The sequence below is a fragment of the Ischnura elegans genome, chromosome 12 (assembly GCF_921293095.1).
Source record: "Ischnura elegans chromosome 12, ioIscEleg1.1, whole genome shotgun sequence".
In the NCBI taxonomy this organism is placed as follows: domain Eukaryota; kingdom Metazoa; phylum Arthropoda; class Insecta; order Odonata; family Coenagrionidae; genus Ischnura; species Ischnura elegans.
In genome coordinates, this window is record NC_060257.1 from 67188271 (window position 1) to 67215822 (window position 27552).

Below are 27552 nucleotides of genomic sequence, written 5' to 3' on the forward strand. Positions count from 1 at the left end.
TAACTGATAGCTATATAAATATCTTTGTGAAACATTTCCTTTGTGGAAAAAATAAAACTTTGTTAGGTTCACCAATATGTTTACATAGGGACGTCCCGGGTTTCGTTAGATAGTTACACACCTGAAGACGTAGATACGTTACGATACCCAGTTCATGCTTATTTAACTATACAAGTTCACGTGAAAAAGTTTTATCCATTTATTTCGGTATGGATAGAAAATAGGGGAAAGAACAATTCCCATATATAAATATAAATGTAAGTTTCAATAAAAACGATTAGAACGTAATGGAGCACATACTTTTCGATAACTTTCAGCATTGAAGATAGATCTTTAAGAGTTATTTTGCGGCGTAAAATGAAATGGCCAAATTTATAGCTGCCAAGATGAAAATGATTGAGTTGAAAACGTACACATTTTTAAAATGATAAAAATCTTGACGTTATTTTTTTGAGAAGATATGCCTCTCGACGAAGTGAGGCATGATAAATGACAGCAGCGGAGAGATCAAGAGTAGACACCTTCGAAATGTGGTGCTTCGACAGAATGATGAGGATCAAATGTATCGACCGAGATAGTAATGAGGAAGTCATAAGAAGCGTAAGGGAAAAGAGAATTATCACGAAAACCTTGATGAGAAGACGGAACAATCATATAGGCTATATCTTCAAACACGAGAGCCTGATGAAAATAAAGCAATTTGTGCGAGAAATCCACGGAGAAAAAATCATTTGCTTTAACCAGGGTTTGAACCCGGATTCCCTGATTTCCGGTCTAGTGCTACCGTTTATACAATATTATAATATTAAGGCGAATGATTTTTTCTCTGTGGATTTTTAGCACAATTTGCGCATTGCGGGTGACTCCGTGAAGATATCACCTTGGCAGGTCCCAATATTCTTAAACTAATCAAAGCAAATTTTTTATTCCTTCTACTCCTACGATAAAAGATATCCCCCGCATTACGATAAACCATTTCCGCCCGCTACTATTACTTAAACCAACCTTAGAATTGTTGACCAGTGATAATGGTGATAGTGAACCTTGAGTTAGACAAGCTTAGGGGAAATTGTTCCGCGATTATAATAATGAAGCAGTGCGAGAATATCAAAGGGCGCCATGTTGGAATTTACACCTCCCTCAACAATCAGTCGGGTGAAACAGCGTGTTGAGACCGTTTCGCGAGTTTGTATTGATGGGATTACGTCACCGGATATGTAAAACTATTCGAATCATCCCATTCAGCTTGCTTTGGAACTCTTCCGCCGGCTTTAAGACTTCAAAACCACACCCTACAACCCCTCACTCTTCTACGCTGGCCTTTTCCTTCTACGACCAAACCTGTTTCGAAGGAATGACGTCACTGGGACCCACGCTCCATTCTTTCGTACGTGAACGCGAAAACACGGTGAGGGATAAGAATTAAAAAAAAAAGTCGAAGCTCTCTGGAAGTCGGTTGTGAACGAAATACGACTCGTAAAAGAAAATTTCTGAATCGCCTGAGGAGGGGTAACTTGCTGTAAATAAAAATTTAATGGTCAACTAAATTTAAAATCAAAATGTATATGGAAATGACATATTAATGCTTTAAAAAATTTATTTACAAATTAAATCCAAAGACTCAAACGTGATGGAGTGGATTTTTCCACATTGAAAAAATTAGCTGTAGTTTTCCACGATTATAAAAGTCGCAATAAATGTTACAATCGTGGAAAATAGTAAGTATTTATTTCAATATTTTTAATTATCTGACCTATGTTTCAACTCTTGAAAAATATACCCTTGATAAAGTGTTAAAGTCTAGTATGCACGTAACTTAGGGGGATATTTGGGGCCTTACGTTATTTTCTTTGGATCATTCCGTTTATTTTCCAAAAATGCTGTTTTAATATGCTTAAGTTTGCTGCGTTCAAACGCTCATAATTAGAAATGGAGGAGCTACAATCCTCGAATACAGACTGAAATACGTACAGTCGGCTATATTTCACGTGTTCATCTTTCATTCATTTCATATTTCTCTCCATTACGTAAGTCATTCTATTCAAAACGATCTCTCGACGCTTATATCATCGTGGTTACTAAGGCGATCTAAAGTATTGTTGAGGGCGAAAGAGCATTTCCTTCATTTCATTTCCTTCCATTTAAACGACATTTTGAGTCTCAAAAATGTCACGCAAACTAACAAATTATACTACTACATGCTGTTAGAAATAATAATAAAATTTAGAAACATGTAATAAGTTAACCCTTAACCAGGGACGTGAAATATTTGTTACACTACCAGTGACGTGCGGTCTTGGAGACCGCAATAAATCAAAAATTCATAAAATGTTGCAATGCCATTGTTATTGTTTTGCTTGTCCTCGTTATGCAAAATTATGAAGCTAACGAGAATTATAGATATTTTGAAATATTAATTTTGAAAATATTCATAATTTTAGAAACGCAGTGGTCTCTCAGACCGCACGTCACCGGTTAAGGGTTAAACATAAGTTAGTAGGCTACACTACAAGTAATCTAATCTATGTGTGAGTTCTAACGCTGGCGTTATAATCTCTTATTGATCATGGAAAAAAAGACATTTTAAATCTGTCTGTTCAACAGTCTATCTCTCTTATTTTATTTATATGATCTGATCTTCCGTAGTATGATGGCGTTCGTAAGATATGGCTAACTTCGTTAGAAAAGACACTGCTCTTGAATTTATCTGAATTGCTTAGCCTATTTTTCAATTTACGGTCTGACAGAGATTCCCATGCGAGTTTACATGATGATATGTAAACAAAATCGTTCATAGTTACATTTCATAGAATGACACTAATGAAAATCATGAAAAAAAGAAAAGAAGATGGCCAGTGAAAAGAAAACAGAGGAATGGAGACAGTCAGTAATATTGCATAGAAGGAGAAACCAGAAAGAAGCTATTGGAGAGCTTAAAAAGAGACTGGCTCGAACTGCAAACAAATTTTAAGAAACTACCAATAATGATTGGAAGCATACCAAAGATAAAGAAAATGCTGGCACTAGAGAAGGAACTCACTCGATGGGAAATGGACATAAAGATTATTGAAAAACACCCTGTCATCATATTGTGCGACCCTAAGCCATGAAAATCACTGGTGATTCAACTGGAACCTACTTTTAAAAGCGCATTACATTTTTTTGTAAGTTATTTTCACCAACTGTTACTTAAACAAATCCAAAGGAAAAAATACAATCATAATTCTTTTGTCATTCAACATATCACGTTGCTAATTACACCATTATCGTTGTGGAGAATAAAAAACATAGATTCATGGTAATACTTACTGCTAAGCCTCCAGGGAGGTGGAATGTGAGTAGACAGCCACTTTGATATAAACAAAATTTAAATAACTAATTCTAGCATTATACAAACGAAATAAATAGCTTCTTTAATGAAATTTATGGTATTCCGATTCGTGCACACTGACAGTAGATAACCAGTATGCGCAACCCGCATTCCATTCAAGGCCCCAAAAAGCAAATTTTTGGCTGCATGTGAGAAACTTAGGCCGATAAAAAAATTGCATTGAAACATTTAAAAGTGAAGTTATTTCCAGATATAACATGGTATAGCTCGACTTAGGATAGTCATTAGTTGAGAGAAAACTAAAAATTGTCTTGAAATGAAACCATATCAATGCATTTAGATTAGTTATTAATAGATAGGAAAAATAATCGTAAGTACTGCGGTTTTTTATTTAGTTGAAGGAATGAGCCTGAATTGGTCTGATTGATAATGATTTAAGTTATCCCAAGTGAAATCTTTCTGTGTGGGACTTTACTACACATAACCTATTCAATGCATACTTCAATACGAGTATTCGGCACAAAACCCTCAAATAACACGAGTTAGTCACAAAAAGCGACTCATTCCTCACAATCCTCACATTCCTCATTGTCAGTCTCTGACGAATCCTTGAAAAGTCCATTCAGAGACGTAATCGACACGGACGCAAGGTCGTCTGTTTGGTCCTATCAGATGATCCGTAGAAAACGAGATCCACACGATATCATCAATGCCCTCATAAAGGATGTCATTCGATCCCACGAGAAGAAAAGACACCCTCTCTCTCTCTTTCTCTCCATTGTGCGCTGCCTATAGTCAAGCCAAGACGAAGGGATTCAAGGGGTCGTCAAAAGGTGCTTTCTTTCTGCCTCTCGTAACGAACGCGACGCGGCGAAGATTCATTTTCAAGCCGTCATCATATAAAGCAGTGTCAAGTGGCGCGATCTGCATTGAGGATTGGGAGAAAGCGATTGTTGGGACCCCGGCAAGAGTGTCCTGCGGTTAATTTCTAATAGAGTCAACGAGCTTCTTCCTTCTTGTGGGACGCTTTCAGAGTCCAGTCCCAACCCCCGCACATAACCCCGTGGCCCCTCTACATGCATGCATGCATGCCGCACGGAGAGAATCGTGACAGAGTAATTGTCACATTTGAGTGCGCTAGCAAAGTAGTACCCGAGATAAAGGCCGGTCGCGAAATGAACAGGCGTTTTACTACCTTTAACATCACCCGCATTCCAGCGCTCGTTACGCAGGAATTCATGATACAATTGCATCGAGTATAACCCCTTGCTGGTTCATTTACATCGGATTTCTTCACCCTGAACTCAATGAAGTGATACGTACTGTAGCCAACTTTTCCAATTAGTTTTACTAACAATAAGTAGAGAACAAACTAAAAATAACTATAAGCAGAGCTCTATTTGGGAAAAAATTTAGGCGGTACTCACCCTAATTTACCAACAGCTGAACATGTATTATACATCCGGCCGCGATTGAAATGTTGAACTACAACTATTATGTTAGTTCCAAGTTGTGCCACGAGATAACTCTGAACAAGTAAATAATCATTTCCGATTTTTCTTTCTGAAATCCTATGGAAAATTTACAGGATAGCTATTTTTTTACATATGTAAAAAGGTAGTTTAACCTTATAACGCTTACGCTTACAACGAGTTTGGATTTTAGGGAGATACACCGTACCGGCCCGTACCGCCCCAACTACAGCACTGTCTATAAGCTCATGAACAGACTAATAATAAGCATGAATTCATGATACAATGGCTATAGTCCCTTACTGTTCCATTTATGTTCAATTGGATTTCTTCGCTCAGAACCCAATGACTGATACGTGCTTCAGCCAACTTTTCCAATTACTAATTCTAAACAATGAACAAACTATTAATAACTATAAACTAACGAACAAACTAATATTAAGCAGGATTCAGTGGCGGTTCTATGGGGGGGGGGGTGTAATTGGGCTATAGCCTCCCCCTTGGGTATCCAATTTACGCTAGATAGAATGGTAATTTTTTTCGGACCCCCACTACAGCTGGTAGGATATCCCTTGTCCCTATTCTGGATCCGCCACTTGCAGGAATTCATTATACAATTGCAATAACCCCTTTCTGATCCATTTACATTAAGTTGGGTTTCTTCGCCCTAAACTCAATGACAGATACGTGCTTGAGCCAACTTTTCCAATTACTAATTCTAAAAAATGAACACACTATTAATAATTACGTACATTTATTTACTCATCAACATTTTAAGTAAAAAATCCGAAGTTTACTTTGACAAAACTACCCCCCTGCTTTCTTATTAGCTGCTGACCTAATCTTATTTACGTATTTTTTAAACTTTTACGGCCGTAATAATCTGTTCTTTGTGTGTAAGTCGGGCCCTTATGTTGCCTTTTTTAAATTCATTGCGCATTACAATATTTTCAAGCATACTGAATAATAATTATGACCAGGGAACAGTAACCTGCGGCACAAATAACATAATCACTAAAGCAATATTCGGTTCATCCTCATGCAAGGTATTTTTGGGTGTTGCGCGGCGCGTTTTTCTGTCTTTTGGCATCGTTGCGAAATCCTACACTAGTTATTCTATTTTTTTCTTAAAAAACAAAAAGTCCGAAAGGTGTATCACATCCTCCAAATACGTGGAGTACCTAATTGTTCATAAAGTAAGCTTTCACTAATTCATCCAGAATTCAGAAAATGGTAGCAAACGTTAGTATATTTAACCAACAATATCCTTAGGGTGGATAAAATCAATACGACACATTCGCATCAATATACATATATTTAATACAAACGATATAATTAATCTGGAATGTCAAACTTTCAATTTTAAATTTAATATCCGTTAAAAATTTATTCATTGGACACATCTCGATAATGACGCTTCTATGTCAGGGGCACTACTTTCCATTAAAGTCATTAACTACCGTAATAAAAACTATTTCACAACTGTAATGGACCTTGATTTCATTTTCACGGTCAAGGTCTATCCCATTTTGCATTTTCTCCCTTTCTTACTCAGCGGAATAACTATTGCGGACGAGAACAAATTTCCTTTCAGTAATCTCATCGAAAATTATATCATATTTACTGAAATGATTACCATGAGGGGAGCGTGGTAGCCAAATTATTAGAGCACTTACTTCCCCGACTTCTGACTAAGGGGTTCTGCGTTCGAATCCCAGGTGAAAACTTCCGACATACCCTAAAATAAAATAAATTACTCCACGTCTTCACTCCCACCGAGTGATGGAAAAATGTCGGTAGAAGTCGATTTTTTGATTACTTGATTTTAATCGAGATGGAAAGCTCGATTTTTTAACAAAAATAGTAATTTGAACCAAAATATCGATTAATCGAAAAATTTCTACGGTTCTTTTCAGAAAATCAGTTCTTACGTGAAATAAGCGTAACAGAAAAATATGTTTCTCAAACTATTACCTTCGTCAATAATTCAAAAAAATTATAAACGGGAGGGCTGTTTTCCGAAATTTAGAATCTCGATCGCGTGATCTTGAGAGCCGATTTAAATAAGCCCGGAGAGGCAACAAAAATCCACCTTCAACGACACAGCATGGGCGTACCCATCGAGGGGCAGGAGGGGAGGGGGTCAGCTGCCCTCCCCTAGAAGCAAAAATCGCAAAAGCCTTTAAGCAAAATCAGTACTGATTTGAAACGAAAGTATTCAACAAATTTTCTCTAAACCCACGAAAAATGATATGCATTAATATAAGATATGTAACTAAATTAAAATATTTTTTCAAGGAAATAATCTCATAAACTAACAAAGCGCTGTTATAATTTTCTTAAATATTGGTTTCATTCACCTTTTCCATGCTAAAATGTCACAACTTGACTTACATCCCCCCTAGACCATGGCTTGCCCCCCCTGGACCATGGCTTACCCCCCCTAGACCATGGCTTACCCCCCTCTAGACCATGGCTTGCCCCCCCCTAGTTATGATCATGGGTACGCCCTTGCGGCATAGACTGATACTGATCTCTGCATTCTTTTCGGGTTTTCAGAGATCATTTGATCAACGCCGCGAAAATCTTCGAACCTACATAGACTAATACTTCCTCTCCGTAGTCCCCTTCCATTGAATGATTGGGGAAAAAACCAGTGCCTATACGTCTACGTCCTGAAAAATATTTATCTTATTTTATCGTTTCTTATGATTGCTTGTGGAGAACGTCATTCCCATTTTAAGAGATTATTATTCCAGTAGTTAGTGAGTCTTCCGGGTTTCCTACCGCGTTTATCCATTTTTATGGACAATATTTCTTCCAAGTTCTAGTTGTTTTCCTCAGGTCCACTGAAGTTCAGTTGGTGAAATCACTGCCAACGGTCAAAATTCCCGCAGAAGCCTACTAGGAAACTATTATTATTGCACTCAAAGTTCACTCTTTTAAGTTTTTCCGACGAAATATTTGAAAAACATGAATCGTATCGACGAGTCTCCGAGAGTTTTTCTGACGAAATACTTGATAAACATGTATCGCATCATGGGCGTACCCAGCGGGGGGCAGGAGGGGGCAACTGTCCCCCCCTAGAAGCAATAGAATATTTAGTTCATTTCGGAAATTTTGAACAAATTTTATTTGAATTCATGAAAAGTGATGTTATTATAAAACGCGTAATTAAAATGAAAATATATTTTTTTCGAGCATATAATTTTAAAAATTAATGCAGCGTTGCTATGATTTTCAAAAAAATTTGGTTAAAAAAAAATTTCTGAGTTACGTCTCAACGACCACGGCTTACCCCCCTCTAGTTTTGATCCTGGGTACGCCCTTGTATCGCGCAAAGACGGAATGAGGGTGATGAAAAATTAATAACGAAGTCATTTTTATTTTCTTTCAATTCCAGATTGAACTGCTGTCGCTATCCACCTGAGCCAAGATGCCTAGCATGAAAGACCGACTTGGGGTGAAGGAGCTGACCACTGGAGCTCGTGTCCTGCTCCTAAAGGCGCTGTTCGCCGAATTCTTGGGCACTCTCTTCCTCAACTTCTTCGGCTGCGCTTCGGTCGTGCACAAGTGGTCACCAGATGGGGCGGCCAACATCATTCAAATTGCCCTCGCCTTCGGCCTCGCCGCCGCGTCCATCATCCAGGTATGCAATCAGGGGCGGTCTGGGGTGATTGCTCTGGGCCCTGGGCTGGGGCTCTCGATGGGGGCCCCTCTACCGAGGAATTTATGGGTGCTACCCCGGAGACTTTAAAGAAATTGACTGCCCGGAAATGGATTCTGACGCTATATAAGTTGGCTCTTAAACACTGCATAAACATTAATAAAAAATTGCAATGTCGTAAGAAAAAATACTATGAAAATTGAAAACTTAACGGCTTACATAATTTAATAGTGTATTACGGTTCTATTATCCATTTATTGAATTAGTTGGACTTTAAACGGCAATAAAATATATAAAAAATATTTAAAATGACCTAATCCATCAGTTTCCATGCCAAGTGACAAGCACCTCATCTCACTGGCTTCTATTCACCGGTGTACTGAAGACTTCTCTGTCGCAAAAGCAACATGATCTTCCATTATGTGACTCTGAAAGAGACTAAGAAATGTAAAAAAAAATATACCGTGTCTCTAAGTTTACATTGTTGTATGCATGTGTTTTCTGAACTGTGTCACCTGTAAGTGTCGTCGGGCGTTGCCGGATTAATCGAATAACCCTTTCAAAAAGCATCAGGTTTTCTTCTATCTTCTGACATGTTTATTTTATTTATTTTATGTAATCTTTTTACACTGAGAATGTGGTAAACAAACCAACTAATGAAACGCATAAAGATAAACATTCTCAATTGCTCGAGCAATATAACAAGCCTAGCGCGCAGCCTTCGAGTCTCTAGCGGTTCCGAGTCTCCCTCCGATTTTCCTTTATAATTTCAACATACTTCCTCAACAAAAGTAAATATATCACGGATAATGGCCCTTGGACATATAATGTAAAGGATATGCGAGACTAAATTTAAAATGACAAATAAAAAGCTGTAAAATGTAAAAAAAACTAACGGGTATCTCCAGATTTTTCACTAATGTTTCCGAGGAATTTGCTAACTTTCTTAGAATACCCGTCAGCACATACAAAAATGAACATTTTTATATTTAGTATGAAGTATTTTATAGAGTTTTCATACAAGAATAGAGGGCTAATCGCTGATATTGCTTTTGGAATGTTACACCCACCGCCGAGCTGGAGTGTTCCTTTTAAAGTTTATACAGGTTGAACAGTCAAATGCGGCCGGGTTGCACCCTAGGAAATCGAAACGATATTCAAAGCTAGTCCTACGCCAGCCCAAATGGCATATCATCAAAGGTAAACCCAGTGTTGGGTGATAATGCATACGTCATTTAGCTATCGATCATATGAAGGAAATTGGTACTAACCTAGGAGATGATGCAGAGCGAATTTAAGAATTCCAGTGAGCAAATACGTACTCCTGCGAAATTGAAGCCTTGTACGGAGAACGCTACCCAAGATCCGAGTAGCGGGCTCTGTTTCAGCGAGTTTGCATTATATTGCGATAAGTAGCCCTAGGAATGTTAAGAGCCCGATGCACATATTTGTGATAGAATATTCAGTAAGCTCCACTACAACATTCCATTGCTATGTTGTCTACATTTTCTCAAAGGCAGTAAAGTCCTCAAAGGGGTAATTAAAAGGGGGACAGCTCAGTGAAGTAGCCAGAAATTTCGTTCGGGGAGAAGTCCAAAACCAGGGGGAAAGTTTTTGAAAAACAGGGTACTACGTAGGGAGTTTTAAACTAATTTTAACACCTTTCACAATCGAAAAAACGTCATTTTTCAAATAAATCTTTCACAAATTCATGATTTTCCAATATTTTGTTTTCTTTTATAAAGAAAAGTAATGGTGTTTTTATATTTCAGGGGGGGTCTTGCTATGCCACTGGGACAGGCAGTGTTGGTAAAAGTACCGAGAAAAGTAACTGGGATCAATTACAGTTACTTCGTACAAAAAGTGCGAGTACAAATTACTGATTTTAAAAAGAAATTAGTAAAATTACAATTACGTCTTAAAAAGATTGTCTACTCCAGGCACCGCCAGGGAACTGTCCAATTCCAGTAAAAATGTGGAATAATTGAGTCATAGAAATTGCTATATTGCAATTCACTTGCAAAGCATACAATTATAACTGGCATAACAACACAAGGGGTGCACCCAGGGGCGCCGACTTATAAAAAATATTGGGGGGGCCCATACCCGAGGTCTTGCCCCGGGAAGAGGTTAAATTCAAAGTGTGTTGCATCACCGAAACACTATCATAATTCACACCACCTGATTCAGTTAACCTGCTTAACCTCATAATTATTTGTTTTAACACATTGTTGAATATCTTTTAAAAAGTAACTATTGTCAAACATGGGAAATAAAAATTACCAATATATTTTTGTGATTTCACAAAGCATAATATAACTTAATTATTTTCTTGAAACATTGAGGGGGCTCCGCCCCCCCAAACGAATCTTTGAGGGGGCTCGGGCCCCCTCAGGCCCCATGGAATCAGCGCCACTGGGTGCACCTATCATAAGTGGCTGAATCTGTACGAGCAAATTATGGTATTCAGGGACTTGAAGTTATCTGTAGGCCAAGACAAATCAGTGAAATCAGTAACGTAATCGTCTATCACAAGCAAATAATGATTACAACGAAATACTTAAATAAATGTATACCTATTTATCAGTTAGTTTGGCGATACTTCCAAGTATATTTTAATTTCACATTTGTATTACATTTCACATTTGATGTAGGATATCATAAGTCTGGTTGGGGTCCATATTTAAAATTTCTTAACTTAACTGAAAATAGATCTTGATCCCCCCCCCACAAAAATGTCATCAATAATGTATGCCAGGGGCGCAGCCAGGAATTAAGGCTGGGGGGGTTTAGGTGCAACTAATACCGGGGTGTTTTGGGGTGTGGAATACTCACCAGGATAAGTGGTAGGTTCGTGATTAATAAATTGTGGAACTTTAAGATAAATGGTTCAAAATTGTGAGTTTTACGGCTTTCTGAGGGATATTTTGTTAATACTTACGCTATTCTATTAGTAATATAAATCCAATTAAGTAAAATGGATTAAAATAAAGCATTTCTCTGAGCTCTGGGGGGGGGTTTTAACCCCGAAAACCCCACCCTTGCTGCACAACTGATGTATGCTATTGGTACAGGGGGGAGGGTAAACCACTTTTGGAGATGCACTTGTAGCTTCATAACAAGAGTGCCCCCTGAATTTTGAGATTTACCTTGGCTAGCAAGTAATTACATGCACCTCTTTAGGAGTATAAAGCATTTCCAATGGGAATTACTATGAATTTTGCCATTAGTATAACAGGAGGTTAAAAATAGAGCATTTTTTAAAGGTTAATTTTATATATTTATGTATGATTAAATATGTGAATGATTATTAAATTTCTCCACTCACCATTATACTCTCAATTTCAGTGCATTTGCCATGTCAGTGGAGGGCACATCAATCCAGCAGTCACACTCTCCATGGTGTTCACTTCCAACATCACCATCGTGAGAGGACTTCTTTACATCATTGCACAGTGTCTCGGTGCAATTGCTGGCTCAGGAATTCTCATTGTAAGTACATACACAGTGGATATTCTTATTTGCCCACTGATGAGTTCAATGGCTTCCCAGAAAATTACCACAGAAATAATATTAGGAAAAACTAGCTGGTCTGCATGCCAAAATACAACTTCTTCCATATCCCCTAAGAAAAGTAAAAAGCGATACCTTCACTGCACAAACGCTCAACAATTTCCCATCAAATTAAATCCGATAATCGGATACTACTAGGGCCACTAGATGAGTGAATTTAATTCGGGCCTAGCCCTAGTAGGATTAGATGATCAGAATTGATTTGGTAGGCGATTGTTGAGCATTTGTGCAGTGGAGGTATCGAAAGAGTGGATTCAGTTGCAGATACAGAGGGGGGCGTGTGCCATCGGTATTGCCAAACATTGCAGAACCACAATTATAACTTTTTTATATCACAAGATGGCATTGTCTTGTATATGAGTGTAATAAATTTAATTAAAATTTTCTTTAACTCTGCATGTGACTTGATTATTTTTTATAGGGATTATCTTTTGCACCCCCCCTCAAGTATATTATATGGATTATAGCATGATCACATAAATTATTGAAAAAAGAATTGAAACCAATAATGTCTAGCTTTATGCCGCTCATAAAGTGCAAGAAGGAATATAAAAGAGGTAATATTAAATGTCAATGACAAAAAGAAATTGCTTTGCCCTGGGAACTTGAAATATAATTAGAATGCCTACCAAATCTAAGTGCAATCTATTGATTGACCTGTCAAGTCCACCTATAAACTATGTGCCTAGTACCATAGAGTAAGTATATTCTTACTCTATGCTAGTACTATGAATAAACACTATAGACAGTTTCAAATAAACTCACATGAATGGAAGACTTCACATGGGACTTTCTTCTTTATCAGTCTTCTATCTGCAGTTGAGGAAAATGGATGTACTTCAGCAACATTTCCAAAAATTAGTTTTTTTCAACTGCTTATAACATTCAATAATCTTTTAAATCAACACGTTAAAATATTCTACAATTTTTTGCAGAATCAATTTACTTAAGAAAATTATTTTTTTTCCAGTTGAAAATAGCAAATCCTCAAGTTTTTCATCATCAAGAAAATTACTGCATTCTTATTTCGAATCCAAAATTCTTTACCATTACTGCACTTATTCAGGAAATTTTTGGAAATGGCAAATGTTGAAATTCTCCTCTACATGTTGATCATCAGCCAGTCAGCCATACTGCAATTAACACCCCAATTCTCTTCTCCGTTGCAGGCTCTAACCCCAGAGAATGTTGGTGGAAACTATGGAACAACTGGGCCAGATGCTCGCCTCACGGAACCACAGGCACTTGGCATGGAGTTCATTCTTGGATTCATTCTTGTCCTGGTTGTTTTTGCTGTGTGTGACCCAGTACGCAACCTTGGACACCATGCACCTCTTGCTATTGGATTTGTCATTCTTCTTGGACATCTGGCTGCTGTAAGTTCAGAGTAAAATGCATTCAAATGATTTAACTGATATATATTAGAAAGTAGAGCTAATTCCAAAATATGTATATATTTTTAAGATAATGAAAAAAATTTAGCATCCAAGCAGTCTACTGCCTGCCTGTCAAATATATAATTTTGTTTCTTAAAATGCTTCTACTACAGTTATCACATTTTCTTAAATTTTTAACTTCATATCGGTAGTGTCATGATGCTGGAATGCTGTTTTGGCATTGGTTAACAAATGACGTAATAATCAAATAACATTTTTATCTATTTTGGTGCCTCAAAATTTCTAAATATAAATTTGTAACAAAAAAAATTGTAATGAAATGTAAATGATAACTTGTAATAAAAAAGAACACGCATAGTGATATTTTGCTTACAAATAATTTAAGGACATTGCTTTTTGCCACTGATAATTTTGTCCTCACACCACTGCTTCACATTCATTTTAAACATAAAATATCATAGGGAGTTGCAGTGGCATAATGGGATGGCCTGTGGTGGCAACCCCCTCCCATCCACTGTCAAAATCTGGTAAAATTGTTGAAAAATGGCAGGCCAGGAAGTATATTTTATCCATTTTGGCATTAAAAATTGAACTTAAAATAGATGCAGTCATTATACATCAAAAAAAGTCCATAGTTTTAAATATTTTTTTAAATTTCTCTGAGGCTTTGGGAGGGGATCCATCCCCTCATCACCCCCCATTGTTACACCACCGGGGAGTTGTATTTAAAATTATCTCACCAAGCATAAAACTGATCCTGAATCCCTAAAAAATATTGCATGAATGTGCTACTGATGAGGATGATAGTTATCTGGATTTGATTTTGTATTTTCAGATCCCCTACACTGGCTCCAGCATGAACCCAGCCCGTTCATTTGGCTCAGCTGTTGTTGTTTCTCACTGGGACCACCACTGGGTGAGTTAATCTACGTCTTATTTTAAGTTTAAAACGATTCAAGTGACCTGGATACATGTCTTTGAGCGACTGAGATATTTTTTAGACCCTTGCCTGCCGGTGCCTACAAATGGAAAACGTTTTCCGTGCTACATCTAGCATGAGAATATTTTAAATCTCCCTGTACAGACCTCTTGTTTGAGTGAGGGTTATGCCGGTATTATCGTCCCTCAGATTTGGGACCCAGCTCAATGGAGCACCCGTCCCTTACTACGGCCACTGGACTAAACTCTCTAACCCTATCATAGCACAAATCCACAGTCAATTTATTGCCTTACCACTGTTTTTTTCAACCAAACATTTTATTTTCGAATTTTAATAATTTACTCTCTTAGAAGAATTACTATCATTTTTTTAAGCATTGTGGAATTTTAAACAGGTTTCTAGTGTTTATAACAACAAAGTTAGTAAATGCAAGGTAGCAAGACTACAAGTCCGGAAATCCGTTATATTTAACACTAAAATTTCATTAAAACATTTCTTATGCATGGAACAAAATGAAGAATTCATTTCAAAGTATAAAAAAATTGTAATATGCAACAAAATATATTGTTGAAAAACTATTGAAAATATAACTTAGCGATGGATTCCTGCAGTGAGGATGATCATAAATAAGAGGGAGGGTCGGGCTGAATTGCTGAGGTGTAGCCCGAGAACTTGCTAAGCTGGGTCTCCTGCCGAGCCTGAATGCATCAGACAATTGCTACCTCAGCGATCACTTCCCTTCCCTCGCGTCCGCTAGAGCCGATGTCTGGTCGTTTGCATTGTAAAATCCCCAACAGCTATACCCGACGTCAGGTGCTCTGCTTATGAAATTGCCCGTCCTGCTCCACCTGACATCCGGCACAAAAGGGTTAAAAAATTGGATAATGAAATTGCAGATGCACAACAACTCAGAGTTTTAATTATTGAGCACATTTACTAAAACCTTTATGCAGTAATATTTTTGGCTGTCTCTCCAAATATTTCAACATTCTGTACATAAGTCACTTAAATATTTTATTACGTTGAACAGGTAAATAAATTTATATAACACTGTAAACACCACTTATGAATTTGAGAGCCAAATACCAAAGTTTTCTCAAATAATTACACTAGCCTCCTCAGCATATGTTTTTATTTATTTTTGTTCTATATTAGAGGAGAATTACCATATTCTTGGGTGTATACTCATCATAAATATACCAAAGGTGATTTTTTAAAATTTGTTCATAATGAATTCCACCGTTGGTTTAAATAAATTTTCACCTGTTAGGGTAGCTTCGTACAAAGTCACTTCTTACATGTAGAGCTTTACATCAAAGAGTAGGTCGACAACACTAAAAATATTCTCATTCCATCAATGAGAGAAGTTAAAAAATAATGAATGGAAAATTATTTATATAGCTACATTAAGTCCCACAATATTTACTCCATGAAACCAACAACAAAGGGACATGCCCACCATCAATTTAAACTATTACTGCATGATTTATTTACTTTTTCAACCCGATAATCTTTCTCCCACAGGTCTACTGGCTGGGGCCTTCCCTTGGAGGTATCTGCGCTGGATTGATTTACAAGCACGTCTTCGCAATGCAGCCTGAGCACAAGGAAGAGAGCGAATACAGGCCTGTTCGTGCTGAAGAGAAAGAAGCAAGTATCCCATGAAATCAGGTATCAGAGGACAAATTACACATTTTGATTTTGAGTACAGAAGAGATTCAATTATCTGTTCTAATGGAGGGAAAGCAAAAATAGATAACAAATGGAGTAAAACAGTGATTTTCTACTCTACTTCATATTTTTAACAGTTTCCACGTACTTCATGTCATTATCAAGAGTTGTCTCTGAGCAGATTCTGCTCAAAGACAGCTGCTGCTCAACTGAGCAGAATTATATGAAATGTGTCAAAACCAGTTGAGAATAGATACATAATTAGGAGTGGTAAATATGAAAGAGATGATTCTGTATTTGCTATTGTGAATTTCCACAACGTAAAGCATTAAGCTCCTGATCTTATCCAAATAAATTGAAAAAGATGGATTATCCATTCATAGGTTAAATTCTTAGAAATCTTTTACTTTTAATGTGATTTCTCAGCAACTTCTGCCACCATTCAATTGAAAAAGTTGTTTTCAGGAGGAGAAAGAAAGAAAAAAATGAATAGGGTATTGTCGGAAGAATTTGTGAAGGATGTGATGGGAAATAAGTAGATCTAATGAACAGTTAATCAAACAAGAAATAATTGAAGCTCTATTTTACTCATAATATATAGATCGAGAAGTACAGCTACATGGGAGGAATATATTGAGACAATTTTCGTCAGCTATCATTCAAGGTAATAACTGTGGACTGGCTGGTGGTGTACATTTACTGACTTATATAGAGTTCAAATGTAAATTCAGGGGACTATGGTAAGAATTTCTAGAAAAGGCAAATGATTTTTCCTCTGTGAATTTTTCCACTTCATATGTACCAGTGGGTTACTTTGTAAACCTATGTTACTGGCTAGTCTGTGTTTATTTCCTTGAATAATGTCTGATGCACATTTTTTTTCTACAACGCTCCTCTGTCACCAGCCTCTGAAGTCCTTTTTTAATTTTTTTTTAATTTTCTGAGAAAGTCCTCACCTGCCCGACTACATTAATCATAATAAAATTAGGTTAGGATTACTCTAATTGAGATATGATGTCAGAAAAATATTCAGCTGGTAGCTTAAAAAGCATATTTGAAGCCTAGTTAATTATTTTCCTGAACCCTCAATTTTTTTTTACTAATTTGTGATTGCCTCATATAGATCCATGATGGTCAATACTAAGGCTAGTTCTTAAGTCACCTCAGATAGACAAACAATTATCATCCTGGTCCTGGCAACTATCCTTAATTTTTTCCCACTAGAAACATAATAAAATTTCAAGAGAACTGGGTTGAATTGAGCAAAACGTAAACTTAAATATTTATTTGCCTTAACTAATCTTAAATAAAAATAATTAAACAAATTGTTTTATTAACCTTCCGTCGGGTGCAATTGATCTGATAGGCACAGCGCAAGTTTTTTTCATTCCTTCGTGCCAGTAGGTGGCATAGACCCTTCATGCTTAAAGTAGCTTTATGTTTTGACATGCTGGATGTGACCTTTCACTTTTCGCATTTATGCCGACAGAGCAGTGGCAGATTATTCAGCGTAATTAAGCAAAATAATGGCTTAAATGAAAGCATTAATAGATAAATATGATAATACAATAAAAAACACTGATCTTATAGAATTCACTTGCGAAAATAAATTACATACAATAATACTTAATAGCCTAAAGAGTACGTTAATTCGCACCTTGCTGGATCGGCCCGGGGCCGTATGACGGCATGTGAAGGGGTACATGCATAACATGAAAGACATCATGTAAGTGTTCGAGTATAATTATAATGGTGGCTTTAACTTTTAAGGTGTACCACTGAGCCATGCTAAGAGTTAATAATATTTTTTCGCATCTGTGCCTGTCAGGCACATTGCCCCCGAACTCAGCCATTCCAACATTGCATCTGACAAAAGGTTAATAAATACAACATAATGAAGCATAGATTAATGCATTTACACTGAAAATACGCATTTTGAACAATCTCACATGAGATTCGAGGGAGGGGGTCAAGCTATATCTCACGATATCTCACTAAGTGGGAAGGGGGGGAGGGCAAACATCGCCAAAATTGCCTCACGTAATTCATGGACGCCCCACAGTAAGCCTGGCAAGTATCACGTACCATACATATATAAAGAAGTTTATATCACGTAATATAAAGAAGTTTAAAGTTTCACAAGTCAGCTTATTTGGCAAAAAGCATTGCATAGATGAATGGTTAAATGATATGTACAAGTTCACTAATTATTTCTTGCCTGTCCTCTTCCAGCTTCAACTCATCAACGTCAAGAAGGGTGCAGATAACGCTTGAAAAAATCCCAAGTGAATCCCAACCCTTTTCATTTGAACTTCATGATTAACCTTTGCCCATAATTATCATCCTCTCCCATCCCCAATTCCTTTCTCCTAACGAAGAAACTGCATAAATCACTGCCAAGGACCAGCAAGATGCTGCAAAAAGCCAAAAGGATTATATATGGGACCTTTGAAGCAAGGACGTTAGCAAGAGAGTTAGTACATTAGAGAAGCTGTGCACAAATGAGGAAAAAAAGTGAACAGGAATGTTTTCATCGTTATTGATAAGACGATCTGAAATTCTGGAAGCTGCAAATCATCCCATACTCTGCAGTGATTTCAAGACTTTCATTATCAAACTCATCTTAAAATTAAAAGTTAATCAGGTTTGGATTGCTGTGATTCTGCGCATCATCGATATAAGCTTGTCATCTCTTAAGATTTTTCAGAAGAAATGGAGAATTATTTAAAGCATCTCGGGGAAGGTTTCTCAACATATTTCACTCCATTGATTAGGTAATTAATTTATGGCTGGTGTTTTTGAAACTCGAAAAAGAAAAGACCATGACCATATAACATTGTAAAGGAAGCTGAGGAAAAGACATTTTGCTTATTGCAGTGAATCACTTTTTGCATCTTGTATCAATTTTTTAATAATAAACCCACCTAAAAAGGCGGAATCATGTAATTGCATTTACACATAATAGTCATCATCATTATTAGAATTTATATCTTAAATGCCCTGCATGCAATTGTTTTTTTCGATATGTTTTCCATGAATTGATGATTATGTATTTCAATCTTGTAAATTGATAAATGTTTAAAAAAGGATACTCATTAAATGTTTGATATAAAACTTTTGACCTTTAATCTTCATCTACAAAAGAAATTGTGTACTTGAAAAAAATCAAGGCTGCTTAGAGATACCTCACCCTATCTTTCACATACAATGGAATGGCATCAGATCTGCGTCAAAGGTCACATCCGGGTAGCAAGCTTCAACACCACTTCCTTGTGAATTGTTCCATACAGGACAAATATATAATTGGGAAACATTTTGTCTCATCTCCTTAAGACCCCTAAAAGGTAAGGTAAGTTTATCAAGGCTTTAATTTCAATTTCATCTAAAGAATGTGCATCCTTTTCTCTTTCAAACATACACTTGACTTTCTTGATATATAAATTTGTATTCTTGGTATCTAATAATTTCAAACAATTTCTCATCAAGAAATAGCTGCAAAGAATCTAATTCTGATTTCACTTCACTAGCAAATCCTTTTGACCCAGAGACTTCAGTTACAAGTAAAATGCTTGCGACACCTAGCCCTTAAATTTGGTTCGCTCTCATTCTATTCTGTAATTATGTCCTTCTCATGATAAAACTCAGCTGGCCTAAACTCACCAATGCAGTCTTTGGCATCTGATTCTTTGTCTTCTCCTTGGATGGTTTCATGTTAACTATGTAACCTCTAACTCTGAGGAAGAATCAGGTTCACTATCTTGAATGATATCTTCTTCACAAGTATTCTTCCTCCCTCAATCAGATTTCTGAGTCCATCGATTCCTCCTTCAGCCATTTCTGAATGCCATCATCTTGAATAATGTCTCGTCATAATCTTTTATTGAATGGCATAAGAATCGCTTCCAAGAAATAAGTGAGCTCTAAGGACAAAAATGGAAGTATGTAGGAATATTTTGTAAAATTAATTTAAGTATTCTTCACAAAGTCAACAAATGCGAGGCAAAACCCATAACTCTGCTAGAAAAAGGGCAAATAAAAGCGATTACAAGTAAATATAAAATAAGCTCAATAAAAAGAAAATTTACCTTGAAAAACTGTCGGACAAACAGGACCGATTATTCCCAGCGTATTATAGAAAATGAACACGGAACACTTCAAATCCCATCAACTATTTTGCGAGTCGGCAAAGAGGATGATTTGCACACATCTAAATGCTCCAGGCAAGCGAGACACACTGTCTGTACATACCCGTGTGTCAGTCAAGCTAAGAGAAAAGGAACCCTGAAGAAGAGTCACTGTACTTTCAATAAACGGTAGGCACCACCAGGCAGCGATGGGGGATTTAGGGGAATAAACCCCCCAGAGCTCAGAGAAATTTTTAAGTTTAACCCATTTTACTTAATTAAATTGATATTACTGATAGAATAGTGTAATAAAATATCCCTCAGAAAGCTGTAAAACTCACCATTTTGAACCATTTATCTTAAAATTCCGCAATTTATTAACACGTTGCATACCAGGGTATTTAAATACCGAGGAACGCTGAGATTGGAAATATGTGCCTATCAGGGCGTAATTCCTTTGGTTTAAACATGGTTAAAAAGCTAATGTTTAGAATATAACTTTATCCTATCAAACGTTATGATGCATCAGTTCATTATGAATAACGAACAACAACTGAAAACATACGAACTAATACGTAATGTACGCTTTAAAATTTTTTAGGTTGACGTGCCTAAATGAGGAGAATCTTCGTCATCCATCCGGAACATTCGGGAAAAAAATGACGAGAATTCTCGCCATCCGCACGCAACGTGTTGATCTCGCACTTACCACTTATCGTGGTGGGTATTCCATACCCCCACACACCCCAGTATTAGCTGCACCTAACCCCCCCACCCCCAGCCTTAATTCCTAGCTGCCCCCCTGACACCAGGAATCCCCACTCCTACTACTTCAGGGAGAGGGGTTAAGCTTGGTCACATGTAAAGATAGAGCTTTAGATCGCTTACATCCCCACCACCTCCCCTGCAGAGGTTAGCTAGCAGGTCACTCGCCACTTGCCAAGGTGCCCATAAAGGTAACATAAACGTTTGCTTTTAATCAAAGTAGACAAATATCCTACTAAAATTGCTGTATAGCTATAGGTGATACCAACATATAAGTGTTACACTGTTATTCTCTGTTCATTTTATCTTTGTGGGTGAGCTGCTGTGACCAAAGCAAGCGGGGATGAGGGGAGGGATAGTTTCTCGACATGTGACTTTGCCAATCAGCAAACAGCAGGCGTTGCCTCAGTCAGTCGCTCAAAGACCTCCGTCGAATTAACATTATGAATCTGCTCGTGGAGCATGTTGCCAAACCTCACGCATTCTCCTTGTATGTCTTGAAGTTTGCCTTTCACCGATGGTTCCTCATTCAACACGGTAGCTGACAATTCTATAATGACAATAGCATTCAGCATGGTGGCTTCTACAAAAGGATTACCCTCAATACCTTCCAAATGAGTAGGTATATTGTCTCAGAACCAGGGCCAAAATACCTGCGACCAGTGCTGTAGTTGGACCGATACAACATACCCCCTAAAATCCAAACTCGTTTTAAGCGTACCGGTTGAACTACCTTTTTAAATCTGTAAAAAAATAGCCCTACTATAAATTGTCCAATGGATTTCAGGAAGAAAAATTGGAAGTGATTTTTTAATTGCTCAGAGTTATCTCGCGGCACAACTTGGACCTAATATGAGAGTTGGAGTTTGAAATTTCAATCGCGGACGTTGGGATACATGTTCAGCTGTTGGCAAATTTTGGTGAGTACCGCCTCAACTATAGCACTCCTTGTGACCATCCATGGCTCACACATTTTCATGGACAAAGTAGGGTGGCTATGTACATTTGGCAACGTTGACTTGGCTCCTCTTCTCTCCCTCTCGGTACTACCCCTTCCTCAGTAGCGAAGCCTTCCAAGAGTGTCCGGGCTCTCATGAAAGCCCACCCACAAACATAAAGTGAGCAGAATATAGGCACGTGGGCCACACACATGGCTCAGTCACACCTGCTTCCTTTTGTATTCTATTTAATGCTAACCATGTGCCTATTACCAACAAACAACTATGTGAGGCTTTAGAGGACTTAACAATGAACAGTTACTGAAAACCACATGCATATTATGCCTTCACATAAAAAACAGCACACGTACGAAACACTACAGGCCAGGGGCGCAGCTAGGAATTAAGGCTAGAGGGGTTTTCAGGCACAACTAATACTGGGGGGCTTGAGGGTATTGCATACCCACCAGGGTGAGTGGCGGAGGTGTGGCGGCCTTCCGCCGGAAAAAATTAAGATAAATGGTTCAAAATGGTGATTTTTACGGTCTTCTGAGGGATATTTCATTAATCCTCACACTATACTATAAGCAATATTAATCCAATTAAGTAAAATAGATTTAACTTAAAAATTTCTGTGAGCTCTGGGGGGGGGGGGTTTAACCCCCAAAACTCCCCCTCGCTGCACCACTGCTACAGGCCACTTATGTGGTCCATGTGCCTACTAAAAGGGTATCATCAAAGAGTACTGACATCTTAGTCCCCGGAGGAGGGAGGTAGTGGAGGGTTTCCAGTGAAGTCCAAATTCCTACGGCCCACTGCCATCATTGCTGCAGCATTTGGTTCCAAGCTGACTCTGTTCTTTGACAATGCCACTATTTGATTTTTGAAGATTTAAGTTGCTAAGATACTTATTTTTATAAACTCTTAATGCCGTAATGTGCTTTCTTTCTGTTATTAACTATTAACACGTTGAGTACTAGGGTATTTTCATGCAGGGGAACGACATACCTGGGTTGAGGCGTTGAGATCAAAATTATGCGTCAATTTGGGCGAATTGCCTTTGGGTTAAACATGGTTTAAAAGCTAATGTTTAAAATTTAACTTGACCCAATCAGTCATTATGATGTCAGTATATAATAATAAACGAGCAACAACTGATGATGTATTACCAAACAAATTTTAAAATTGTATAAGTTGACCTGCCTGAATGACGAGAATATTTGTCATCCATCCAGAACTCTCCAGAAAAATGACGAGAATTCTCGCCATGCATAGACAACATGTTAATATAAATATATCATTTCCCATAATTTTTGCACGAAACTGTGATATTATACAGAATTTTTTTAAACCGATGAGACACCCTCAAAAGCAGTCTAAACTGGGACTGTCCCGGCCAAACCAGGATGCATGGCCATTTTACGCAGGAGCGCAGAGCAAACAACCAGTGAAGAGGGAGTGCTAGAGAACTTTTCATTTTTCAAATGGTTCATTTCACTGAACAGTTTGTTTTGAAATTTTTGGTTCTCTTTGACCCATTCCTATCCCAGAGGACTGGCCACTCTTGAGAGATGACAATTTCATGCCGTTTAATGAGAAAAAATGCTAATATTCAAAAAGAACCAAGTTATCAGGCAAAAATACCCCATCAGTTGCTTTAAGTATTCAAAATATTACTCAAAAGCTAAGGTTTTCACTGTCACAATTTGTTCCTGATTTACAATTTCTGAAAAGTCACCTTTCCCATCATACTAAAAATTACACTGGATGAGAGAGAGAGAACACTTTGAAAATGGGACAAAAATACCCAGTTTGTAGGTTGAATGTTAATAAGATGTCAATTAAATTTCATGAGATGTATACCAGTGTAGCAATGCTAATATCCTGTATCATGAAATATTTCAAAAATTAAATATGAATGCATCATTCCTGCTATGTATTATCTTACCACAAATTAAACCCTATCATAGTCAAAAGAACATTTATTACATTAAAAAACTGCGTTGAATTAATCTTTTTGTGGGAATAATAGCATTAAATGATAAAGGAGTAAAGGTAAACACACTTATGGCAACATTAATTACGCATTAGAATTCATTCTCTGATATATTTCATACCCACAAAAATTATACCAGGGGAAAGCAATGCATTAAACCAATTCTAACATCACAGAGGGGCTTCCCCATTATGTAGAGATTATTATTTCCAACACACAAAAACAGTTTCGTTGTATGTAAACGCATTGTCATGTACCTATTGTGTAGAGAAAGTTGAAAAACTCAAATTACTGGCAGTGAGATGCTCAATTAAATAGAGGACATCTGCTTTTCTGTCTTGTCTCTGCACAATGAACTACATTACAATGCCTCATTATGTTGAGGTATGTATAAAATGTATGCCACATTCCATCATTACCAGCACAAGGAGTGTGTTATTGCATATGAAATACGTACATATAAGGCCATTAACAAGACTGGTAAAAATAAGTCATCAATTTCTTCGATCAATCCGTGTAATCTAAGTGTTAGGGACAAAACTAGAGAAAATAATGGATCATTATATAAAATAAGTAGAACAAATTATGCATTAGATATTATTTCAATTAAATAAGAACCAGACACACTACCAAAATAAAGTAATGACAAAAATAGATAGCATTACAGAGTATCAAAGCAGAAGCAAAAACAAAATGGGTAGATTGGTACCAGAGTTCTGCATTTAGTATGAAAGGACGTCACTTAGAATAGCATATTGAAAGATATGAAAATATTTTTTTGCTTCATTGCCAAGGAATTATAAATAGTCTCTTGGTACTCCTGAACCATTAATATATACCTAATATAGCCATAAGGTGTCAAAGCACACCAATCTATGATTTTGTTTAAATAGGTGGAGGATTGTCTTAGTTTTTTACATCATTTTTTTAAGTCAACAATAACATTTACTAGATGAGCTCTTGATCCAAAGCAAGTTATATTTATTCCACATTCAATTGTTAAGCCTAATGGTTTCCTGATCAATATGCTCCTATATTTAGGGTTTTGCGAGACCAGCTTATGATTACCTTGAGAGGAATGAAGAAAATAGCATAGTTACCACAAAAAAAGTAATGATGAATGAATAACTTCCTATGTTTGATGGCCAGCGATGATTTGATAATATAATATAAATTCCTCCTTGGAACCGCGCATCCTTAGATTCGATACAACCTGATTTAACATACGTAGCACCATATTCATTCAATAAACAATCCTAAAAATAACAACATAAATCTTTAAAATGATTACTCAAATTATTTAGGATCCAACAAAATTAACTTCCTTTTTTTAAGCTTCATTGATGTTGTCTTTGTAACAGTATGCTTAGCATCAGTTTAAAGTTAGGCAACCATGTGGACACTAAATTAAATATAGAATAAGGAATTGAATCTTCCTCATCACACCTCCAGTGTATAATGTGGATTCAAATTCAATGCTTGCAATCCTTAAAGATATTGGGGTGTTTTCATGGGTTGGAGCCAAAGGTAAGGGAAGGGATTGGCTCTCCCTTGGCGATGCTTAGTTGCTAAAATCGATCAGGGTATTCATAAAGCAGTGTGGAAAGTTGTTTCATTAACCATGTTTGACCAAGATATTGGTTTGGAATAGAATAAAAGAGTTGAAAACCAATATGATACTAAAAAATGCTCATGAGGCATGGACAATGACAGCAGTGGAGAAATTACGGCTGGATGCATTCGAAATGTGGTGGAATGGAAGAATGATTAATATGACATGGATGTTCTATGAGTAATGTGGACGTTCCAAGAAGATTAGGTGAGAAGCTTAATAACAGATAACTTAAATCAGTTGCATCATGAATCATGATGGTCTTAAGAAAATTGTTAAGGTCAGGTGAAAAAGAATGGAAGAGGAAGGCATCCTAAGAGATACATGGAGCACGTGATGAAGTGCCAGTGGCGCCAACTCCATGGGGCTTGAGGGGGCCCGAGCCCCCTCAATAATTCGTTATGGGTGTGAGGAAAAAAGTGTCAGGCTTGTCGATTTTCCCCGGAGTGTCCAGATATCGAGATTATACTTCTCAGTGTTCTAATGTTGATCATATGACTCTTCTAAAATGCTTAAAAAACTTAAAACTCACTACTTATAAAATTTCCCGGGAAAAGATCCCTGGTTTGGGACCCCCCCAATATTTTTTGTAAGTCGGCATCCCTGTGAAGTGGTAAAACAAGAATAACATGTTGACAGACCAGCTAATAAGAGAGTTAAGTGGAAAGCTGTGTGTCACTAATTTTGGGTTTGTTGATTTATGGTAATGAACTTCTGCACCAAAGTTCTTCCCACAGAAGACTTGGTTGAAATTTACCACTATATTCACACCCAGTGAATCCTAGACTACCTCACTTAATCTCTCTGTGCTCCATCTAATCTTGATCAAGTAAATTACAAAAATTCCACAGAAAAAAATTCATATGTCTGGTCTATTATTTGAACCCCGATTTACCGATCTTACAATGTGTATTCTATTGCTAATTTGCATGGCTGCTTTTAACTAGAATTCTTCCACATACATATTTGTGGCAGCTTCCACTGCTAATAGTTAATGTTTTGCAATAAAAGTTACACATCTTCCGTTACTCTTAAAAGTTATGGACCTCAAATCCTCCATAAATTTGATGTAAATGGTATAGTTAATGTCTATAGCATGGTCGAAACCTGAATGGATACCACTGAAGTCCACGAAAATATACTTGGGTTTATCAATTTTCATTTTACCTGATTTGGAAAAATTCCACACACGAAAAATCTTTTGCCTTGACAGTGATTCAAACCCGTATCTCCCAAATTTGCTCAGGTGAACCACTTAAACATTGCTTCTCCTACGGAGTTTGGTAGGCTTTAGAGCCCACTATGGTTTATGCTGACACTTTTACATTGCCACAGGCCATCACATTAGTGCACACTGCACATAGCAAGACAGTGCCAGGACTAAAGCCAGAACTACGAACTTACAGTGTTCACTACAGACAAAATGCATTTGTGGATGACTTTGTAAAAGTAATCCACTGGCTAGAATACAATTACTTCCTAGAATATCGATCAAGGAGGAGGGAAATGAAACAGGATTGCTGAAACTGGTCTAAGCATACCAAAGTTGGTGGCAAAGACAGAATGATCAACTTATATTACCGTATATACTCGTGCAAGTCACACCCTTTGTGTATCTGGGCTGGCTCGTGTGGAAAAAATAACTTCCTAGCACTATTTGGGTGCGATCTAATATAAGTACTCGTTTCTAAATCGATAAATTTATGTTACCGTGATTAATAAGGTTAAATAATGTCACACATGTAAGAATTTGAGGGAAAATGGTACACGGCATACATTAAAATTTGGAGGATTCATGTAAGCCACACAACTCCCTCATTTCACCAGCATTTTCGGATAAATGGTGGGCGGCTTCTACGGGTAAATACGGTAATAGACCTCCCAGGGGCTACAAATTTTCCTAAAACACTCCTGTTTGCCACCTTTAAATCAGAAAAATGGCTGACCTCATCTTCCCATGAACAACCTCATTTGAAACAGGGAATAATGATGGACTCCATTGAGTAACCATGATGAATGTTTTTACAAACTTAATATAATTGGCTGGCTTTTCCGAGCGTGCTCTG

General features: G+C 37.2%; 1 protein-coding gene across 2 annotated transcripts in view; it reads left to right on the top strand.

Moving 5' to 3' along the window:
- LOC124169093 (aquaporin AQPAe.a-like) overlaps positions 1–18970 on the top strand; it is a 100938-nt gene extending 81968 nt beyond the window's left edge. The window contains exons 3-8 of one of the 2 annotated variants that reach the window (XM_046547575.1): positions 8207–8452; positions 11819–11962; positions 13213–13419; positions 14276–14356; positions 15905–16051; positions 18284–18970. In XM_046547575.1, coding sequence (XP_046403531.1) covers positions 8240–8452; positions 11819–11962; positions 13213–13419; positions 14276–14356; positions 15905–16045 — 786 coding nt within the window. In that variant the 5' untranslated portion in view covers positions 8207–8239 and the 3' untranslated portion in view covers positions 16046–16051; positions 18284–18970. The remainder of the gene's footprint in view (positions 1–8206; positions 8453–11818; positions 11963–13212; positions 13420–14275; positions 14357–15904; positions 16052–18283) is intronic. The other variant, XM_046547574.1, reaches the window with a different exon arrangement.
- The last annotated feature ends 8582 nt before the right edge of the window (positions 18971–27552 follow it).